Below are 22,135 nucleotides of genomic sequence, written 5' to 3'. Positions count from 1 at the left end.
ACTTTGTTCTAGGCAAATTATTTTTGTATGTCATATCATTTAATCCTCACAAAATACTATACAATAGATACAATTATTATCTCTATTTTACAATGAGTCACAAAATGGTTAACTGCCCTAGGTCTTACAGTAAGATAGCATAATACTCTCATGGTCCATTCATGTTGTTGCAAATGGCAGGATTTTGTTCTTTTTTATGTCTGAGTAGTATTCCACCGTGTGTGTGTGTGTGTGTGTGTGTGTGTGTGTGTGTGTGTGTGTACACATTTGCTGGGTATACACACACACATGCACACACACACCGTCTTCTTTATATTTAATGGACACTTGAGGTTGGTTTCATATCTTGGCTATTACAAATAATGCTGCAGTGAACATAGGGACACATACATCTTTTTGAACTAGTGTTTTTGTTTTCTTTGTATAGATACCAAGTAGTGGAATTGCTGGATCATATGGTAAAATCTATTTTTAATTTTTTGAGGAAACTCCATATTGTTTTCCATGGTCGTTGTACCAATTTACATCCCCATCAACAGTCTACAAGGATTCCCTTTTCTCCACATCCTCACCAACATTTGTTATTTCTTGTCTTTTTGATAATAATGATTCTGACAGATGTAAGGTGATTGATACCTCATTGTGGTTTGGTTTGCATTCCCCTGATGATTAGTGATGTTGGGTATATTTTTATGTACCTGTTGTCCATCTGTATGTCTTCTTTGGAAAAATATCTATGCAGATTCTCTGCCCATTTTTTATTTGGATTGTTTGGGTTTTTTATTATTGAGTTGTATGAATTCCTTATATTTTTTGAATATTAATCTCTTACCAGATACATGATGTGCAAATATGGTCTCCTATTCAGTAGGTTCCCTTTTTATTTTGAAGATTTCCTTCACTGTATTGAAGCTTTTTAATTTGATGTAGTCCCACTTGTTTATTTTAGCTTTTGTTTCCTGTGCTTTTGGTGTCAAATCCAAAAAAATCATCACCAAGACCAATCTCAAGGAGTTTACCACCAATGTTTTCTTCTAGGAGTTTTGTGGTTTCAGGTCTCATGTTCAAGTCTTTAATCTATTTTGATTTAGCTTTTGTGTATGACGTTAGATGGCAGTCCAATTTCATTCTTTTGAATGTGGCTGTCCAGTCTTCCCAGCACCATTTACTGAACATGCTGTCCTTTCCCCATTGTATATTCTTGGCTCTTCTGTCATAAAATAATTGACCATATATTCAGGCTTTTATCTCTAAGTTTCTTATTCTGTTCCATTAATATATATGTGTGTTTTTATGCCAATACCATATTGGTTTGATTAGTTTAGCTTCCTAATATTGTTTGAAATCAGGGAACATGATGTCTCCAGCTTTGTTCTCAGAGTGCTTGGACTATTTGGGTTCTCTTGAGGTTTGTCCTATTTCTGTGAAAAATGCATTTGGAATTTTAATAGGGATTGTACTGAATCTGTACAATATTTGAGTGGTGTGGACATTTTAATAATATTAAATTTCCCAATCTATGAGCATGGACCCTCTTTCTATTTATTTGTGTCCTCTTTGATAGCGTATTCTTAAAACTAGAATTTTACTAGAGCTATAAGATAAACACAGTGGTCAAAAGGAAAAAGATTAGACTACACTGTATATTAACTAACTTGAATTTAAAACAAATTTAAATTTAAAACAAGGAAAAAGATTAGAAATTAGGCAACATAATTAAAAACATCTCACACTTGGATTTGTGAATCACAGTAACGTTCCAGTCCTTTGCATAAATATCTCATTTGTATGGAAATGTTATCAAATGAATCAGTAGTTACAAGCAAGCTATATCAACACCTTACCAAAAGATGTCCACCATACCCAGAAAAGGATTTGAACTTTTTAAGGCATATTGAAGTACAAAATATGAAACCAAATTCTGTTTTTAGATTAATATCTCATCAATAAGCTTAAGAAGCTAGGCATGCAAGAACACACAATATCTAATGTCAGAATAACTCACTGTGGCAGAATTGCAATTTTACCAACCTGTGTAGAAATTTTTTCATTCTATTTGTTACCAGAAAAGCAAAGGAAATCTATCAATAATGCCACTAGTAGATCAACAGATTAGATAAGAGAGATTAACACACTCCAGGACATGATTAAAATTTTATTGCAGAAAAGGAGTTTTATTGAATATTGATGCATCTATAGATATTAGTAACTTCTAGATAATAATGCACTATTTAGAATCACTGAAGTGAAATATTGGAAGAACTTTGTCATGGGGGGGTGGAATCCTACTGGCGATGAAATATTTAAGGCAAATAAAACATTATGGAAATACTTCTTAAAAACATATTTAGAGCTTATTCTGAGAATCCTGCATTCAAGTAATACATTGTTTTATTTGCAAAGGAATTCCCATATGTAAATGTTTCCCTGCTGTTATGAATTCCAAACTAAATATTATCAAAACTGTGACTATAATAAAGTCCAAGACATAACAAAAAATATGTGAGCAGAATACCACTCTTTGCTTTTTAAAAAATTAATTTATTGGGGTACCTGGGTGGCTCAGTCAGTTAAGCACCGGACCTCAGCTCAGGTCACGATCTCATGGTTTGTGGGTTTGAGCCCTGTGTCAGGCTCTGTATTAACAGCTCAGAGTCCGCAACCTGCTTCAGATTCTGTGTCTCCCCCTCTCTCTCTGCCCCTCCCCCACTTGCAGTCTGTCTCTCTCTCAAAAATAAACATTAAAAAAATTAATTAACTTATTTTTAAATTTATATCCAAGCTAGTTAGGATATAGTGCAGCAATGATTTCAGGAATAGATTCCTTAATGCTCCTTACCCATTTAGCCCATCCCCCCTCCCACAACCCCTCCAGCAACCCTGTTTGTTCTCCATTTTCAAGAGTCTCTTATGTTTTCTCCACCTCCTTGTTTTTATATTATTTTTGCTTCCCTTCCCTTATGTTCACCTCTTTTGTATCTTAAAGTCCTCATATGAGTAAAGTCATATATTCGTCCTTCTCTAATTTTGCTTAGCATAATACCCTCTAGTTCCATCTATGTAGTTGCAAATGGCAAGATTTCATTCTTTTTGATTGCTGAGTAATACTCTGTTGTATGTATATACCACATCTTCTTTACCCATTCATCCATCGATGGACATTTGGGCTCTTTCCATACTTTGGCTACTGTTGATAGTGCTGCTATAAACATTGGGGTACATGTGCCCCTTCAAAACAGCATACCTGTATCCCTTGGATAAATACCTAGTAGTGCAATTGCTGGGTCGTAGGGTAGTTCTATTTTTAATTTTTGGGGGAACCTTTATACTGTTTTCCAGAGTGGCTACACCAGCTTGCATTCCCCCAGCAGTGCAAAAGGGATCCTCTTTCTCCACATACTCGCCAACATCTGTTGTTGCCTGAGTTGTTAATGTTAGCCATTCTACATTGACAGGTGTGAGGTGGTATCTCATTGTGGTTTTGATTTGTATTTCCCTGATGATGAGTGAGTTGAGCATTTTTTCATGTGTCTGTTAGCTATCTGGATGTCTTCTTTGGAGAAGTGTCCTTTTTTTTAAATTGATATCCAAGTTAGTTATCATATAGTGCAACAATGATTTCAGGAGTAGATTCCTTAATGCCCCTTACCCATTAGCCCATCCCCCCCACACACACAACCCCTCCAGTGGTTACTGTTTGTTCTGTTTGTTCTCTATATTTAAGAGTCTCTTATGTTTTTCCCCCTCCCTGTTTTTATATTGTTTTGCTTCCCTTCCCTTGTGTTCATCTGTTCTGTGTCTTAAAGTCCTCATAGGAGTGAAGTCATATGATATTTGTCTTTCTCTGACTAATTTCGCTTAGCATGATACCCTCTAGTTCCATCCACGTAGTTACAAAAGCAAGATTTCATTCTTTTTGATTGCTGAGTGATACTCCATTGTATATATATACCACATCTTCTTTATCCATTCATCCATCGATGGACATTTGGGCTCCTTCCATACTTTGGCTACTGTTGATAGTGCTGCTATAAACATTGGGGTACATGTGCTCCTTCAAAATAGCATACCTATATCCCTTGGATAAATACCTAGTAGTGCAATTGCTGGGTCGTAGGGTAGTTCTATTTTTAATTTTTTGAGGAAGCTCCATACTGTTTTCCGGAGTGGCTGTACTAGTTTTGCATTCCTACCAGCAGTGCAAAAGAGATCGTCTTTCTCCGCATCCTTGCAACACTTGTTGTTGCCTGAGTTGTTAATATTAGCCATTATGATAAGTGTGAGGTGGTATCTCATAGCAGTTTTGATTTGTCTTTCCCTGATGATGAGTGAAGCTGAACATTTTTTCATGTGTCAGTGGCCATCTGGATGTCTTCTTTGGAGAAACATCTATTTGTCTTTTGCTCATTTCTTCACTGGATTATTTGTTTTTTGGGTGTTCAGTTTGATAAGTTCTTTATAGATTTTGGATACTAACCCTTTATCTTATAGGTTATTTGCAAATATCTTCTCCCATTCTGTTGGTTGCCTTTTAGTTTTGCTAATTGTTTCCTTTGCTTTGCAGAAGATTTTTATTTTGTTGAGGTCCCAGTAGTTCATTTTTGCTTTTGTTTCCCTTGCCTCCAGAGACGTGTTGACTAAGAAGTTGCTGTGGCTGAGGTCAAAGAGGTTTTGCCTCCTTTCTCCTTGAGGATTTTGATGGCTTCCTGTCTTGTTTAAGTCTTTCACTCTTTTTGAGGTTTTTTTTTTTGTGTGTGTATGATGTAAGAAAGTGTTCTAGGTTCATTTTTCTGCATGTTGCAGTCCAGTTTCCCCAGCACCACTTGAAGATATTCTTTCCTGCTTTGTCAAAGATTAGCTGGCCATATGTTTGTGGGTCCATTTCTGGGTTCTCTATTCTGTTCCATTGATCTGAGTGTGTTTTTGTGCCAGTACCATACTGTCTGGATAACAGCTTTGTAATATGTCTTGAAGTCTGGGATTGTGATGCCTCCAGCTTTGGTTTTCTTTTTCAAGATTCCTTTGTCCATTCAGGGTCTTTTCTGGTCCCATACAAATGTTAGGATTGTTTGTTCTAGCTCTGTGAAGAATGTGGTGTTATTTTGATAGGGATTGCATTGAATATATAGATTGCTTTGGGTTGTATCAACATTTTAACGATGTTTGTTCTAATCCAGGATCATGGAATGTTTTTCCACTTTTTTGTGTCTTCTTCAATTTCTTTCATAAGCTTTCTATAGTTTCAGTGTATAGATTTTTCACCTCTTTGATTAGGTTTATTCCTAGGTATTTTATGATTTTTGTGCAACTGTAAATGCGATCAATCTTTGATTTTTCTTTCTGTTGCTTCATTATTGGTGTATAGGAATGCAATTGATTTCTGTGCATTGATTTTGTATCCTGCAACTTTGCTGAATTCATGGATCAGTTCTAGCAGTTTTTTGGTGGAATCTTTTGGGTTTTCCATATACAGTATCATATCATCTGTGAAGAGTGAAAGTTTGACTTCCTCCTGGCCAATTTGGATGCCTTTCATTCCTTTGTGTTGTCTGATTGCTGAGGCTAAGACTTCCAATACTATGTTGAATAACAGTGGCGAGAGTGGACATCCCTGTTGTGTTCCTGATCTTAGGGGGAAATCTCTCAGTTTAGAATACCACTCTTTGAATTCAGCTTTGGGAAAATGATATTGGAAATGGGTCTCTAGTGATTTTTAGTGATTGTAATGGATTTAAACCTAAAGAAAAATTCAGCCAGAGTAACATCTGTCTGTGTTTCAGAGAAAGCTTACCATTGTTTCTGAAATACTTGAAATGTTTGGATTTTAAATCAGTTTGCATTTCACAAGAAATTTCAACACTGCATTTATCAAAGGGGAAAAAGGGAAAACTATTAAAAGTGAAGAATGGTGGTACCTTTGGTTCACAATTTCAAGAGAACAAATTATCCAAATTCTGGTTAATGGAAAAGGGAGTTTCCATCCATAAGAGACAAAGCAATAAATCATCTGCTATTTGTTGTCTACTATTTCTATAAACAAAGTTTCTCGGTAGTGGTGGTTGTCAAGAATTTGAACAGACCATTCATCATGTCTTGATTAGAAATGCAGGTGGCTACTTCCAAACAGTTATGGTCACTGCTGTGGCTTATGAGCTAGGCTTTATTTGGAAGTTTTATCAAATTCAGTACTGAATATTTCCCTGGATACCTTGTGTGTTGTTTTTCTTGTTACAATAGAAAGAAATCAGAATTAATGCCTTCACCAGGGTGCCTTTCAAAATGTCACCATTGTGTGGATTTGTTAGAACACGGAAGTTTAGGAAGCATTGTTCTAGAGGACTGTAGGACAATTTTCTCTGCATGAGAATCTGATCTTGCTTGGTTAACTCTGAAACTCTGTTTCCCTGTATCCTGATAAGAGTAGAAGTCAGTTACTTTTAGGCAACATTGCTTATGATAAAAATGACCCCTGATTTGTGAATGATATCTGCACTGGGGGAGACTGAAAATGAATTCTAAATAACTGATGGGGAGCCATAGCTTTGGACTTACCATGGTGCAGCAACTCTTTTTCTGGGCATGCCTCTATCAGGAAGCCTGAAATCTATGCTTACAGAGTTATTGCAAGACATACTGGCTCATGTGGTAATAAGGCTTTTAAGCCAGGGTGGTTTCCATACCCACCCAGTGTGGATCTCATCTCCTTGCCTCTGAGTTGTCATCTAGGGAGAGGGTAGCTCCTGGGTGGCTGATAGATTCCTACAAGCAGTCCCATGGAAGAGTGAAGTCTGATGCTGCCCTGATGGCAAGAAGTAGTTCCTGCCCTATGCTCTTCCTAAGTAGAAGGGTTCCAAATATAGTTTATGAAAGTTTTATTAACCTGAACATTTAGTTGAAGCTTAGAAGATTGCCTGGTGGAGCAATATGTAAGTCTTTCTTTTTCATGCTTAAATATAAGGAGCCATTGTTGGTGTTTGACAAATGTGGACTTTTCTCCCATTTCTATAGAACCTCTCATCCCACTTCTATGTGTCCATATTTTGCTATTTTTTTGTTTTGGTCATTGAAACATATATACACTTGATCACATTGATAAGGATACTTCTATAAAGTCATAGCGGTAACCAGACTTTTACAAAGGTGAATACTGTTACACAATACTACAAACACCAACTCTTAGCATGTGCCAAACACTGTTCCAAGTTCTTCATATGTATTAATTAATTTAATCTTCATAGCAACTCTGTAAGGTAGCCAGTATGAATAGATTCATTTTACAAATGATGAAACTGAGGCAGAGTTGGCCAAGTTTGACCAGCTAGTGTAGTGAACTGTGGGGCTGGAATTCAAACCCAAGTAGTTGGGCTTTAGCACCCAGCCTCTCATACACTGTGCCTAATAAACTCATTCTAATAATGACAGCTTTTCCTGTCACTTGCGTCACACATGCTGTGCTAGGCTGAACTGTGTGCTTTCTGTACATTAATATTATTTTGTCCTCAAAAGAACCTCCTTAGAAGGGCATTCTCTATAGTTGAAAGGTGAGGAAATTGAGGCACAGATATATGAAGGACTTTGCTATTTGATATTGTTTCGTGATTTGCAGGTAGAAATTCAGAATTATATCTGATGTTCCCATCTTTCAATTCTATGATTTCATCCTCTGTGCAATGTCGATTTTCAAACCATTTAGTGAGTGGATAAATTTAGTGAGTGGATAAATCAGAATGTATGTCAGAGCCCTTCCCAAATACCAAGCATTTTTAGGGTCTATAAAGCCAAGAAAGAAGACACAAAATTTCTTCTACCTAAATGTTGCCTAATGTGTATTTTTAGGACCATTATATATAAGTGGTATTAATAGGTAGATGGTAAAAAACAATTATTCTGTGATCATATGCAATTAAGATACATTAAATTAAATCACTGATTCTCAACCTGGGAGATTTTGCCCCCCAGGAGATATTGGGGGATGTCCGCAGGAATCTTTGGTTGCCATAACTAGAGAGGATGGTGCTGCTGGTGTCAAGTGGGAAGAGTAAGGGTAGCTGCTAAACAGCTGGCAGTGCACAGGACAGGCTCACACAACAGAGAGTTACCTGGCCCAACATGTCAGTAGTGCTTAGATTGAGAAACCTCGGGTTAAGTGATGCTAATTACACATTTCTGTCCTGTACAGCCAATCAACTCTTTCTTGAGGGACACATGCTGGGATTGGGACTCTGTGAAACAGAGTCATGTGGCTTGGGCTGTTAGGACCATATAATCATCTACACCAGGCTCAGGCCATATTACTTTCCCAATGATCCAGTTCTCAGATGGTTCCTAAGCCTATTATGTTAAAAGTATTTTTTTAGGGGCACCTGGGTGTCTCAGTCAGTTGGGCATCTGACTTTGGCTCAGGTCGTGATCTCATGGTTCATGAGTTCAATCCCCACATCAGGCTTGCTGCTTTCAGTGCAGAACCTGCTTTGGATCCTCTGTCCTGTTTGCGCTCTCTCAAAAATAAACATTTTTTAAAAGTATTTTTTAAGTTTATTTATTTATTTTGAGAGAGAGAGCAAGTGTGTGCACCCAAACAGGGGAGGGGCAGGGAAAGGGGAGAGAGATACCAAGCAGGCTCCCCGCTGTCAGCAAAAACCCAACATGGGGCTCAATCTCAGGATCCCTGAGATTGTGACTTGAGCCAAAATCAAGAGTTGGAGACTTAACCCCCTGAGCCACCCAAGTGCCCTGTTAAAAGTATTTTTAAAGGAAGCTTTTTAAATTTCAAACTAAAGCTATTCTGTCCTTTTAGTGAGATTACCTGTTTAGTGACCTAGAACAGAAAACACAGATAGATGTTTGATACTTTCTCAAATTTCAGCATTGTGGTTTCTGTGTGAAGTCATAATTACAAAAAACTTTATAGTGAGGTTATATGTCCTCTGTAATAACAGATCATTTTGAAGCCACATTATCAGAAACCTTGCCAAGTTGCCTAACACAATGACCATTTTCTTGGGCTAGTCCATAAAGAAATTTAAATCTGATGAGTCAAATTTCAGCCAGCACATGGAAACATTAAAGGCACCTCATATTTGCACTTGGAATAATAAAAAATGCTCAGCTTCATATTTTCTCCCTACCCTCTCTTCAAACACACACACACACACACACACACACACACACACACACACGCACAAACATGCCCTGGTAGTATTCTGGGGCTGTGACAATTTAATGGGTGATGATTTTATTTCACACAAAAATTTGAGGAAACTAGGGGTGCCTGGGTGGCTCAATTGGTTAAGCGTCTGACTTCGACTCAGGTCATGATCTTGTGGTTCATAGTTCAAAACCTGCATCAGGCTAATCTGCTGTCAGTGCGTAGCCTGCTTTGATCCTCTGTCACCCTCTCTCTCTGCCCCTCCCCTGCTTGTGCTCTCTCTCTCTCAAAAATAAATAAACATTAAAATTTTTTTGAAGAACCTAGAAGAGTGGTTCTCAGACTTGGCTACTAATGAGAATCACCCAGGCCCTACTCCAAGACATTATTTAATTGATTTGTGGTGAGCCTGAACAATAGTATTTCTTTAAAACTCACCAGATCATTCCAGTATTTAACTCAATGCTGCACTCCCATGGACTTTGAGCAGCGGTTCTCAAGCAAGCCCTAGAGGACTTGTTAAAACAGATGCTTAAACCTCTGGAGTTTCTGATTCAGTGGGTTGGGAACGTAGCCTGGGAAATTACAATTCCCATGGGATGCTTGTTGCTGCTGTTCCAGGGACCTTGCTCTGAGAACTACTGGCCCCAGAATACTCTCTTATTACAGAAATTTGGATGTTTCTTCTTAGTTATGCTTTTGTTTAATTTTCTAGGTGAAAAAGAGTTCCTTATCAGATATTATACCCTTTCTGTTTAGTCAAACCAGAAGCAAAGTAAGTCATTTCTCTTCTCTTTAGGTTAGGTCTAAACCCATACAGATTCATGATCTTGACCATCATCAAACAAATTGAGGTTTATAATTACAGAACACAGGAAGTAGCTAATTTCTTTCCAGGCAGTTGCTTACTTACCTTCACCCAATTAATATGCTCAGATTATAACAATTAAAACTGTATAATTATGAAAATAATAAGAGAACTTAGATTTGCATAGGGCCATATGAGCTTATCTAATATACTCCACTACCTTAAAGCAGGTAATTACTTGTTTGCTTGTTGAAATCAGAAACTTGAAGGAGATAGGAAGAGAGAACAGGGTGAACAAAGACATTTGTATGCATTCAAACATGGCCTAAGGTAGATATGATAAGTCAGCCTGACTAAAAAGGGCAATTTGTGGGACAGAGTAGGAACTAACATGAAACAAGAGGAGAGTGCCAAACACCTGGAAAAGTAATTTGGATTTGATGATATAAACAGTAGGAGACTATTTAAAGTTCTTGAGCAGGAGACAAACCACGTTTCTGCACTATTAGTCTTACTAGACTGGTTTCAAGATGATCAGAAGCATTTTCAATCTGTGTAACAACAGATAGAGCTGCTGTTTTAAATAACAAATCACACTGAGATATCATTGTTCTGGAAAATCAAGGAATTCTAGGAAAAGAAATTAACATTTTTAGAACCCCAGTAGGCACAATATGAGTTATAACTTAAATAAACAATAATAAGACAATTTATGACCTACCACAGGGCTGTGTAATTCTCATATGCCATATGATTCTCTCAAATACGACATAACCTTTTGGAGTTAATAGAAGCCTTGGAGCCTAAGTTTAATTTCAGATGGATAGATATAGGTTCTACAGTAAAATAGTTTGACAGAGGACTCCCTGATTCTACATTGAACAGCAAGAAAACACTCCAGATATTTTTTCCCCATTAAAACAGAGTAAAATGTAATTTTACGTAAGGTATTCATCTCATCCTAATTAGTTAACTATCCAAGCACCTGTTTAGTTGATTGAATCATAAAGCCGTTTTGTTTATCAGCAACGTAGGAATTTTATAGCACAGCACTTGAACAAATGAAGTTCTCGTTTTAAACCCTGAAGTAAATTTTTGTATTATTTCCTCAACGAAAGGAAATTTCTTTGATGAAAGAAATATCCAAAGCAACTATCCAAGAGGCAGCGGAAGTTAAGGGTGAATCCTGGATGCCAAGAAAGGCTGAGTAGGCAATTATGAGCATAGGTGTGGTGTGGTGGGTCAGCTCCTGAGATAGATGAGTGGTCTGAGGCAGAGTGTGTGGAGTGAAGTACAAAGGCTCAAGGAGTAGATATGGGTGGTACCCCCCCTCAGTAATGAGCTGGAAAGTCTTTTTGTTTGTTCAGAGGCATTTTACTTAGACAACTAAAACAATGAGATGTTCCGAAGCAGTGTACAAGAGAAATCAAACCAATTTATCATAAATTCCCTCTTCTTTACAACTAAACCAAACGAACAAAAAAAGCCTTTCTGCTTTAAGAGAAAAATCAAAAATAGGCCAATGTATTTTCCTTCTCCATAATAACATGAACAGCTCCAAGAAATCTAATTGTAATAAGAGAAATTGTATATTGGCTTACACATATTCATTAAAAAGACAACAGGCCATCATACCACAAGAGCCTAATTCCACCTGCCTTCATCTGATACCCGTGTGTTTTCACATACAGGTAACACCAAGTTATGAACTGGAAAGTCTACGGAGAATAGGATTACAGAGAACGGTGGATAGTCCCTCTTAGTTTTGCAGAGCTTTCCTTGACCTTGCTGCCCCATCCATCTACCAAGAGAATTGGGCTTGAAGGAAGTCCCTGCTCATCTTTAATTGAATAATTTTGTTAAAGTTATGAGAAACAAGACCGGGTTTTGGAAACTTTCAAAAGGAATGGATGGGAGAGATATGGCCCACCAATACACACCATTATAAAGGAAGTTTGAGAGAAAGAAGGCAATGCGGGATTTCAAGTTAAATGGGCAGCAGGTGGAGAAAAAGCTTTCTACAAGCTAAAGGGAAACTATCTGCAAGTTAAAGAGAAGTTTTGCACGTTTTTAGATGCAGAGGAAAAGTCGCTAAAAGCCAGGAGGGTTAGAAAAAAGTGAGGTGAAACCTCTTCATCTCTGGAGGAAAATTTGAGATCCACTCAGGAGCTGGAGCATAGGCACACAGGTATGATGATTTTCAAGTGAAGGTGTGAGACAGTGCTCACTTTATGACCACCTCATTTTTGTTGGTTGCTTTCAAATAAAGTTCAGTGGTTCACAAACATTACTGTGTATCAGAATCATCCAGGGAGCTTGGTAAACTAGAATCTTGAGTCTCATACATAAGGATTCTGATTTTGTGTTGGACTCAGAAATGTGGATCCTTAATAAGCAGCCCAGATGATTTTGATGCTGGTGATCCAGTCTTTGAAAAAGACTAGTGTGTTCATTTGTTCTATGCAGAGTAGAAATGTGTAGAGGATGAAAAGGTTTAGGGGATTGAGAATGAAGATCTTAAATAGTAAACTGCAAATAAAAAAGATTTCTAAGTGGCACCGAGCACCAATAAGTTAGAATTCAACATCATGGACCACACCTGCCACCTTCTAGAAGGGTCTTTAGAAACAGACCAATGAGAGCAAGTTTTCCAGACATACACAAAGGCCATAGTGAGCTGCTTGATCTTGTCTTTAGGTTGGTTTGATGGCTGATATTATTGAAACATCTGAAGTTAATTACAGTTTCCGAGACAAGTTAAAATTTCACATTTTGGAGAGAATAACCCCAAGAATGTCCTAATTATATCTTCAGCTTTCGACAAATAAAAAAGGGAAAAAAATATGTTTTTCATACACCTCAATAGCAACATGTAATACCTGGCATTTTCCCAGACAGTTCTGGTGTGAAGTTTTAATTAGAACACAGGCAAACAGATAGTGGAATTAGGTAAAAGCTGAACAGGTTGACATTTTCTGTTGTGGCACTGAAGTAGGAGAGTGACCTTCAGACTCCTCTCCATCAGCTCCTCACCATCAGCTCCCAGACCGCCCTTGTGTGCTCCCGTGATCAGGTCTTGGCTTGGGGTTTTGGTGGTTTTGTTTTTTGTTTGTTTTTTTCCCCATTCTGGTCCTGTATGCCCTAATTTTAAAAAGATTTTTCTAGCTCAGTTTAATTAAACATAAATAGAAATTATTCCAATGGCTTTTAGTTTTTTGATTAACAGACCCACAACATAAGAGAATTTTATTCCAATTTCTTTAGGAGTTATAAATATGTACATCAATTTGTATACAGACAACAATTTCAGGGATTTCACAGACGAACTGAAGGCTATGCTAAAGAGCCATGAACTCCAGGTTCAGAATGCAGAGCTAAGGATCAGGGGAGAACGTAGACAAGAGAAACAGTTGATTTTCACTGGAGTGTTCCTATCTAGTCTTTGTCAGTACATATAATTTTTGCATAGTTTTAACACAAAAAAAATTTGTAGTTTTATTTTGCAGCTATTCCTTATCTTAATATTCTAGAGTACTGTAGAATATTTATAAATTTTATCTTCCTAAATTTTAAAACATATTCTAATAACTTGCTATATCGCAATATGTTTCACAATTGTTGTATTACTGGATATTTAAGTTGCATCCAGTATTTCAATATTATGGCTAAAATTATCAAAGAAACAAAAAAACAAAAACAAAAAACTTTGTGCCTACAGTCAAGTTCTTGTTTTAAGAAACTTTAGAGAATCAGCCTTTTCTATTCTCATTACTTTGCTTCCTTCTGTCCTTACTCCTGTCTTTATCTCACTTGCTTTTCTTCCTTATTTGATCTGTTTCCTGTTAAGCATAAGGGTGAAGAATGCCCTTGATGACAGTTGAAAGGGGAATACCTTGAAATAAATAGGTTCTCAGTAATAACTATTTTGTTCTGTGATGAACTGGGCATATTTTTTTCAGCTTAATCTGGGTCTTGATTTGAATCTTATTTAATTCATCTTTTCTTTGATCTTTCTCACAATTCTTTCAATACTGAGTAGTGTAAAACTCTTACATTATTATTGAATAGTTTCTAAACAGCTAATAATAAAAACTTATTTTCAGGTAACTTTCATACAGAGCTATTATGTTTTAAATATCTGTTATTGAGTTGTTTTTGTAAAGATCATGTAACTGAAATTATCAAGCATATTACCAAGGTTGTGAAATCTTTAAGACCTAAAATAAGTACAACTATTTTTTAAACAGGAGCTCCTCTTTCTTTTCTTAAGTAATTTATTCAATCTAAAAATAGTTTGTTAGAATTTTTAACAATTTTAAATAATATGTTTTTTCAGAAATGTTTTATCTCTTTAGAAAAAAAATCAATGCAATTGCTTGACTTTGTATTGAATACTTTATTTACTTGCCTCAATTTTATTTGTTCATAGAGTTGTAAGTTATGAGAACATCAATAAAAATGACTACTATACTATTAGCAAAAAAGCCGTAACACACATTTATAATGAGGACATTGAGTATATCGAAATTGATCGATGGGAACAGGAGTATCTATATCACAGAGAACTCACTAAGATTCCCATATTTGCACTTTTCCGGAAATGGAAGGCTTTTAATGTGTGGAAGAAGAATGTCCGTTCCAAGAAAATCAGTGGTTGTCGACAATCTCTACAAAAAAATTTGTTCATTGTTAATCCTGTACGTATTTTTAATTATATTTTAAAAGAATTACAGAAAAACAAAATGTGAATCTATTACAGGTATTGGTATAGACTGTCCTTGAAATAGAATATTTCATCTTTTTAAGAGAATTTTCATACTGTCTTGTCATTTAAGAGTCTGGCAGTCTAGCAGTGTTTTTACATTTTAACTGGGGTTGCAGAATGCAAAAGTATAAGAAAAGAGTTGCACAGGTCCCCTTCAGTTAGAAGCAGCCTCAGAGGTTTGGATTCATGGCCCCCTTTGTTGCTGATCAGGAAAATGGTATATCCTCTTGAGCAGAGTGGGCTGGCAACCCTTATTACCTCCTCTTATCTTTGAGTCACTCTGGACTTTATGGTCCAAAATAATTGGGGGACCTGTTTTCATGGGCCAGTGCTTCCCAAGGTATCATACATATACTTTCCTCCACCATGGATTCAGACCCTAGGGAAATTTTTAATCTTTACTTTGCAGAATGGGGTAATCATGGGAAAAGAACTGTTAAAGAGTATGTGGCCATATTTAAAATCTCTACCCATTCACTGAATTTCAACTTGCATTAGAAGTTTTCTACTTGTGGAGTGCCCGTCCAGGTCATGATCGCAGAGTTCGTGGATTTGAACCCCGTGTCAGGCTCTATGCTGACAGTGCGTAGCCTGTCCTCTGTCTCCCTCTCTGCCCATCCCCCACTCACGCTCTGTCTCTGTCTCTCTCTCTCTCAAAAATAAATAACATTAAAAAAATTAAAAAATAAAGTTTTCTATTTGGCCCTTGGGAATAAACTGGAATCACCGTTACTGTCAGGGTCCTCAGCTGTCTATTTCTATGACACTGAGTCATCATCCTCTCAAATCAGAAGCCTCAAGTTTGCTTTTTTACTGCTCATTTCCTTCACTTTCATATGTTGATCTGAAAGATCATTATCAAGATGTCAGTTACACAAAGGAACATTAAAAGACTAGGGCTAACATAGGTATTAGTGCAAAACACATGTATGAAATGTGTTATTTCAGGTCATCCATCTCATCAAGCATTCTGGGTTGTAGAAAATATTCTAGTCCTTCTTGATAGTAAGCTCAACTCCTAGACCTCTAATTTCATTAAGGATCCATCAATCGTTTGAACCTATTTTATTATCTTTTTACCACCTTTTATCTTTTGCCATGTCCTGGGCACTATACATTTCATAAGTTTGTTACTAAGTATATAAAATAGTTCTTCCTGTATTCGTCTCTAAGATCACCTCGATTGATCCTTAAGGCTTGTTCTCTTATGTGCTGACAGTTGTCCTATCTGCCTACCATTCATACCAATAGTGCTTTGACCTTGATAATATCTTCTCTTAAATGTAGCCCTGGCAGACTAGAAAGTTCTCATCCATTTAAGCTTAGATTGACCTAAATAACAGACCCATTGTGTTGGTTTAAATGTCTATTACATACTATAATTATGCAATGCTTATCACTACTCTTACATTTACAATTAGTTAATTAGGAGGACTGATTTGCCTAGACTAGGTTGAAAGGATCAATGTGGAAAATATATTGAAAATATCTGAAATATTTCTTTTCATGATATTTTTTAGTAACAAACCTTATTGGCACCTGTGCCTACGTTTCCTCTTAACAACTTTATTGAAATATAATTAACGTAGTGTACAATTCACCCATTTAAGGTATACCATTTGGTGGTTTTATTACATTCACAGAATTGATTAACCATCACCACAGTCAATTTTAGAACATTTTCATCACTCCAAAAAGAAACCTTGTTTGGGTACCTGGGTGGCTCAGTCGGTTAAGCATCCAGCTCTTGGTTTCAGCTCAGGTCACGATCTCAGTTTGTGAGTTCAAGCCCTGCATCAGGCTCCACACCGATGGTGCAAAGCCTGCTTGGGATTCCCTCTCTCTCTCTCTGTCTCTCTCTTTCCCTCTCTCTCTGCCCCTTGTCTGCTGGCTCTCTCTCTCTCACTCTCTCAAAATAAATGAATAAATTTTTTTTTAAAAACCCTATTACCCATTAGTGGTCATTCTATATTTCTCCCCATCTCCCCCCAACACCCTCCCCGGCTCTAGGCAACCACTAAACCACTTTTTGTCTCTGTTGGATTGCCTATTCTGTACGTTTCATGTAAATGGAACCATGTAATATGTGGTTCCTTATGGCTGGCTTTTTTCACTTAGCTTAATGTTTCCAGCATTCATCTATGTTATAGCATAGCATTTCTTTTTATTGGCAAATAATACACTGTTGTATGGATATATATATTTTATTTATCCATCCATCTATTTCCATTCATTGTTCCAGTCCACAAATAAATAGGTTCTTAATAGTGACTGAGTTTTCTTTTTCAGTAACTTGTTAAATTTAAAGTTAAAAATTTTAACTTAAAAAAATTTTTAATTCAAAGTTGTCTTGGGATTTTATGTCAAAGCCTCTTAGATCAGCAAATGGGCCTCTCCATTACCATGGTGACTGGGCATTGTAAAGTCCTTAAGATAACACAATGAATCTTTTAGTAGCCATTCATCATACATAGTGAAATTTAAGATATTTCCCAGTCCTCTATTACTTACCCTCAATTTCTTAGCTAAAAGACACATATTCAAGATAAAAAGATAGACATTCAAACAAATTAAGTCTGATAATTCAAAGAATGCTTTTAGAAAAAATTTCAGATGTGTTCCTGTTTAATGTATGCACTTTGGAGTTGTAGCTAGAGTTAACATATAGACCTATTATTTTCCTTAATAACCATTCTTGCTTTCCAAATATTTTTATTCTTTTAAAAGACAGGGTTTTTTTTTTTTTAACTAAACAATGATAATTTTTATTTTCATTCAGCATTTGCGACCGGCTCTTCTTAAAATAAATGAATTATGCTATAACTTGAGTTTTATCAGACTTTGTTATATTGAAAAATGTCATACTTATACCCTGCAAGAATTTAAGGCCACACAAATCATATGGTTAGAAGAGGTAAGGAATTTTTGTCTATGGTTTTGAGATTTTTTTTCTATTGTTGCTACTTTGCTATTGCTAATTATACATATTCATCAATGTCTAGGTGACAATGCGCCTAGAAGAATTTCGAAATGAGGCAAAAGTCGTGGTCAGGAAGGCTTGTCGAATTGCTCTGCATGCCGCAGGATTTATTCCTGATGACTGTCAACATAAACCTGTTGAGGGTATGAAGGGGAAAAAAAACTTTGATAGATCAGAAGTCATGGCTTTCTAAAAAATTAACTCTTTTTTTTTTTTTTTTTTTTTTTTTTTTTTTTTTAATTTATTTTTGGGACAGAGAGAGACAGAGCATGAACGGGGGAGGGGCAGAGAGAGAGGGAGACACAGAATCGGAAACAGGCTCCAGGCTCCGAGCCATCAGCCCAGAGCCTGACGCGGGGCTCGAACTCACGGACCGCGAGATCGTGACCTGGCTGAAGTCGGACGCTTAACCGACTGCGCCACCCAGGCGCCCCAAAATTAACTCTTTTTTATTCTACTTTTCTTAAGTTCAAATAATGATCCTATTCGTCAGGATACTAGTCATAGAACCTTTATTTCATAAGCACTTTATGGTGGAATCAGGGACTCTTTGCTTAAAGTTATGTCAAGTCTACCAGAACAGACAATTAGTTTGTCAAAATTAAGCAACTGGATGGATCTCAGGTTGGCTCCAGTTGACATGAACAGTAAAGGATAACTAAAATTCAGATGGAAAAGGAGGATAAAGCTGTTCCTGGGAAAGAGGTAGCATGGTACACAGATCAAACCCTATTACGGGGAATGTTAATGAACTGTCTGCAGTCTTTCACTGAGTCAAAATCCTTTGATGTGGAATTCTTTTGGATAACTGGGCTATTTTCTAGAGTTTGAAACATCTCATTAACCAAGCATTTTGTTATTTTTGAATTTTACCTATCTTCTTAAAAATTTTAATTCCAATATAGTTAACATACAGTGGTATATCAGTTTCAGGTGTACAATATAGTGATTCAGCGATTCTGTACATTACTCAGTGTTCATCATGATAAATGTACTCTTAATCTCCTTCACCTATTTCCCCCATCCCTCCATTCAACCCCTTCTGGTAACCACCTGTTCTCTATATTTAAGAATCTGTTTTTTGGTCTCTTTTTTTCCCTTTCATTTGTTTTATTTCTTAAATTCTACAAATGAGTGAAATCATTTCATATTTGTCTTTCTCTGACTGATTTATTTCACTCAGCATCATCATCAGGGAAATGCAGATCAAAAACAAAATGAGATTATCACCTCACACCTGTCAGAATGGCTGAAATCAAAAACTCAAGAAACAAGAAGTATTGGTGAAGATGTGGAGAAAGAGGAACCCTTGTGCACTGTTTGGTGGGAATGCAAATTGATGCATTTTGCCACAGTGGCAAACAGTATGGAGTTTCCTCAAAAAATTAAAAATAGAATTACCCTACAATCCAGTAATTGCACTACTGGGTATTTACCCAAAGAATGTGAAAACACTAATTCAAATGAATATATGCACCCCTATGTTTATTGCCACATTATTTATAATAGCCAAATTATGAAAGCAGCCCAAGTGTCCGTCGATAGATGAATGGATAATGAAGATGTGGTGTGTATATACGTATGTATGTATGTACTTTTGATATATATATATATACACACACACACACAATGGAATGTTATTCAGCTATATAAAAAATTTTACTTATTTTTTAATCCATATTGAAAGAAATGGAATTTTTACACAAGAATTCCTGTTGTTGTGTCTTCTGTTGTTCTTAGATTATTGTAAAATGCCAGATGGTGGAGGTCTCACTGAGTTGCCTGCTTATTCAGACTCTGAGAAAATGACATACACAGAGCAGGCCAGCAAAAGGCATCACTGCATGAGGCTAACATGGTAAATTATTATTCTTTTTTTTCTTTCAAGAAATATTAGAGCATCCACCCTTCTCAAATTTCATTAAAAATTAAAGCCTTCATCACAGGATTCACTAATAGTGATGAGGGATTAGGGGGATATGGTAACCTGAATGCATGCCCAGAAGCTCACCCATCTGACTTTCACTCAGCAAAGCAACCACAGGAATGGCAAGCTGGTGGAGGGTGGAAGACATGCCCAAGGCCAAGTGCTTCTCTTTGATCTCTAAAGCTTTGTTTCCTTCGAGCCCAGCTCGGAGCATGAAGTAGGCTGTGGTAAGGAGAAGTCAGGTACATAGAGATTTGTGGGCGTCCTCCAGGGGACCCGGAGAGCCCACTACATCTGTTTGGTCACTAGAGACTACAGGGAGTTCTTTGCATTGCCACACAAAATTCCACCCTCTCCCTGTGGTAGGTTTTGCATCTGGGAGACCAGGGTGGAAAGTCTTCCTTCTAGGGCCTCGGCCAGATCATGACATTGTTCCAGAGTTTGGATTTCACATCATTCTAAAACCTCATCATTACAAATAACTTGCAAACAAGGCAAGTGGCTCAGTCAGTTAAATGTCCGACTTTGGCTCAGGTCATGATCTCACTGTCTGTGAGTTTGAGCCCCGTGTCGAGCTCTGTGCTTACAGCCCAGAGCCTGGAACCTACTTCACATTCTGTGTCTCCCTCTCTCTGCCCCTCCCCTGCTTAGGCTCACACACACACTCTCTCTCTCTCTCTCTCTCTCTCTCAAAAATAAATAAATAAAAATTTAAAAACATTTACAAATAACTTGCAAACAAAATCCCCAAACATTATCTGAAAAATTTTGTGTGACATTATAAAACAGTTATTGTTATTCAGTGCCCACTAACTTAGTCCAAGTTTGACAGCTGTCTGTTTAATAAACCTTAACTGTGTACTAGTTTATATATGAAATAACATGATAGCACTGTCTGTGTCACAACAGAAGTAAATGAAGCAGTCCCTGAGGCCACCATCATAATACAGGTAACAGAGGCCACTTGGGGCTTCACTTGAGTAGAATGAACATTTATTTTAAATGCCTAAGTAAGAAAATAAAAATCTGCATCTCTGGGTTAGCAGTTGCTGTCAAACAACATTTATTCAATAGCAAAAGTTTCACAATTTTACCATTAGAATGTCACAGATGTTGTATATTTTCTGATTTCTTGTTTAAAGCATCTTTCAAAAATCTTATGGCCCTTTTGGCTAGCTGAGGTAGGTGTGTTTTCCATACCAACTGTATTGCTCATTAAATATCCTTTTGAATAGTTAGAACACTCAGGGGCGCCTGGGTGGCGCAGTCGGTTAAGCGTCCGACTTCAGCCAGGTCACGATCTCGCGGTCTGTGAGTTCGAGCCCCGCGTCAGGCTCTGGGCTGATGGCTCGGAGCCTGGAGCCTGTTTCCGATTCTGTGTCTCCCTCTCTCTCTGCCCCTCCCCCGTTCATGCTCTGTCTCTCTCTGTCCCAAAAATAAATAAAAAACGTTGAAAAAAAAAAATTTAAAAAAAAAAAAAAAAAAAAGAACACTCAGCTAAATTAATGCTATATATTTGAATATATTTGTGTTTTAAAATGAAGAATGTCCAAGAAGAACTCTTCTGGACAATAAGTCTCTGTTATTATAACATAAATGGAAATTCAAAAAGAAATTATGATTTTTTAAGTGTGAATATTTGGTTTACTGTCACTTTCAAAAATAGTAGTGAATATAGAAAACTGAAGCTGTATTTTTTTTCTTTTCAAGCTTTATCCGTCTAAATGACTATCTAATTGAGAACACAATGCACATCCTAACAGTAAATTCTGTTAACTCTCTTTTGAATTATCTCACTGACAAGCTAAAACGAACACCTTCAGCAGATGTCATTCAGAAATGGATTACTGAAGAGAAGCCTGACGTCACTGATAAAAAGGTATATTTAGACAAAATTAAGAAAATTCACAGGTCAGCATTTATTGAGGAGTGCTTACTATGCATATTATGCTATTTTCTGTGTACTGGAAGTAGCAGGAATGCTTAGGAGATTTCACAGGATAATAAGAGCTTACCATATGCACTGGAAATGGCAAAATGAAAATCACTGTATGAACAAGTAAGAGAAAGCATCCATTGTGCCAGATATCTGTCTCATAGAAATTTGCTATAGGCTATTCAGGTGTACATTGGACAAATATTTCTTAAGTACCTACTACGTACTAATCCCTGTGCTGGGTGTTGGGTATATAGTGATGAAAATCATAGAGAGGATGCTTGCCCCCTTTAATAAAGCTTACAGGTTGGGGGTCATTGTGGGCATGAGCTGGCAGACAGAAGCAGGGAAGGTGGTATAAACGAAAGAGGTAAGCAATGGTTTAGAGGTGAGAAGAAGCAAATCATGGAAGCAAGTCTTTGCGCTTTGAGTAGATAGCCTCTTGGGAGGATGTTGATCTTAGAGACACAGATTAATTTGAGATGTTTGAGATGAAGTGCTACAACTTTTCTGGTGGCTGAGAGAGAAATCATATCATCTAATATCCACGTTTCTCAATAAGCTTTCCCCC

The 22,135-nt window shown here is 36.9% G+C and overlaps 1 protein-coding gene across 1 annotated transcript in view; it reads left to right on the top strand.

Moving 5' to 3' along the window:
• DNAH6 (dynein axonemal heavy chain 6) overlaps nt 1-22,135 on the top strand; it is a 244,563-nt gene that overhangs the window by 44,429 nt on the left and 177,999 nt on the right. Inside the window, exons 5-9 of the mRNA XM_078444658.2 lie at nt 14,386-14,653; nt 17,501-17,635; nt 17,724-17,844; nt 19,442-19,559; nt 21,339-21,507. Coding sequence (XP_078300784.2) covers nt 14,386-14,653; nt 17,501-17,635; nt 17,724-17,844; nt 19,442-19,559; nt 21,339-21,507 — 811 coding nt within the window. The remainder of the gene's footprint in view (nt 1-14,385; nt 14,654-17,500; nt 17,636-17,723; nt 17,845-19,441; nt 19,560-21,338; nt 21,508-22,135) is intronic.

Source organism: Panthera onca, chromosome A3 (assembly GCF_046562875.1).
Source record: "Panthera onca isolate mPanOnc1 chromosome A3, mPanOnc1 haplotype 2, whole genome shotgun sequence".
Lineage (NCBI taxonomy): Eukaryota > Metazoa > Chordata > Mammalia > Carnivora > Felidae > Panthera > Panthera onca.
Note: the sequence above shows the minus strand (reverse complement) of the source record. Positions and strands in the feature narration are given on the sequence as shown.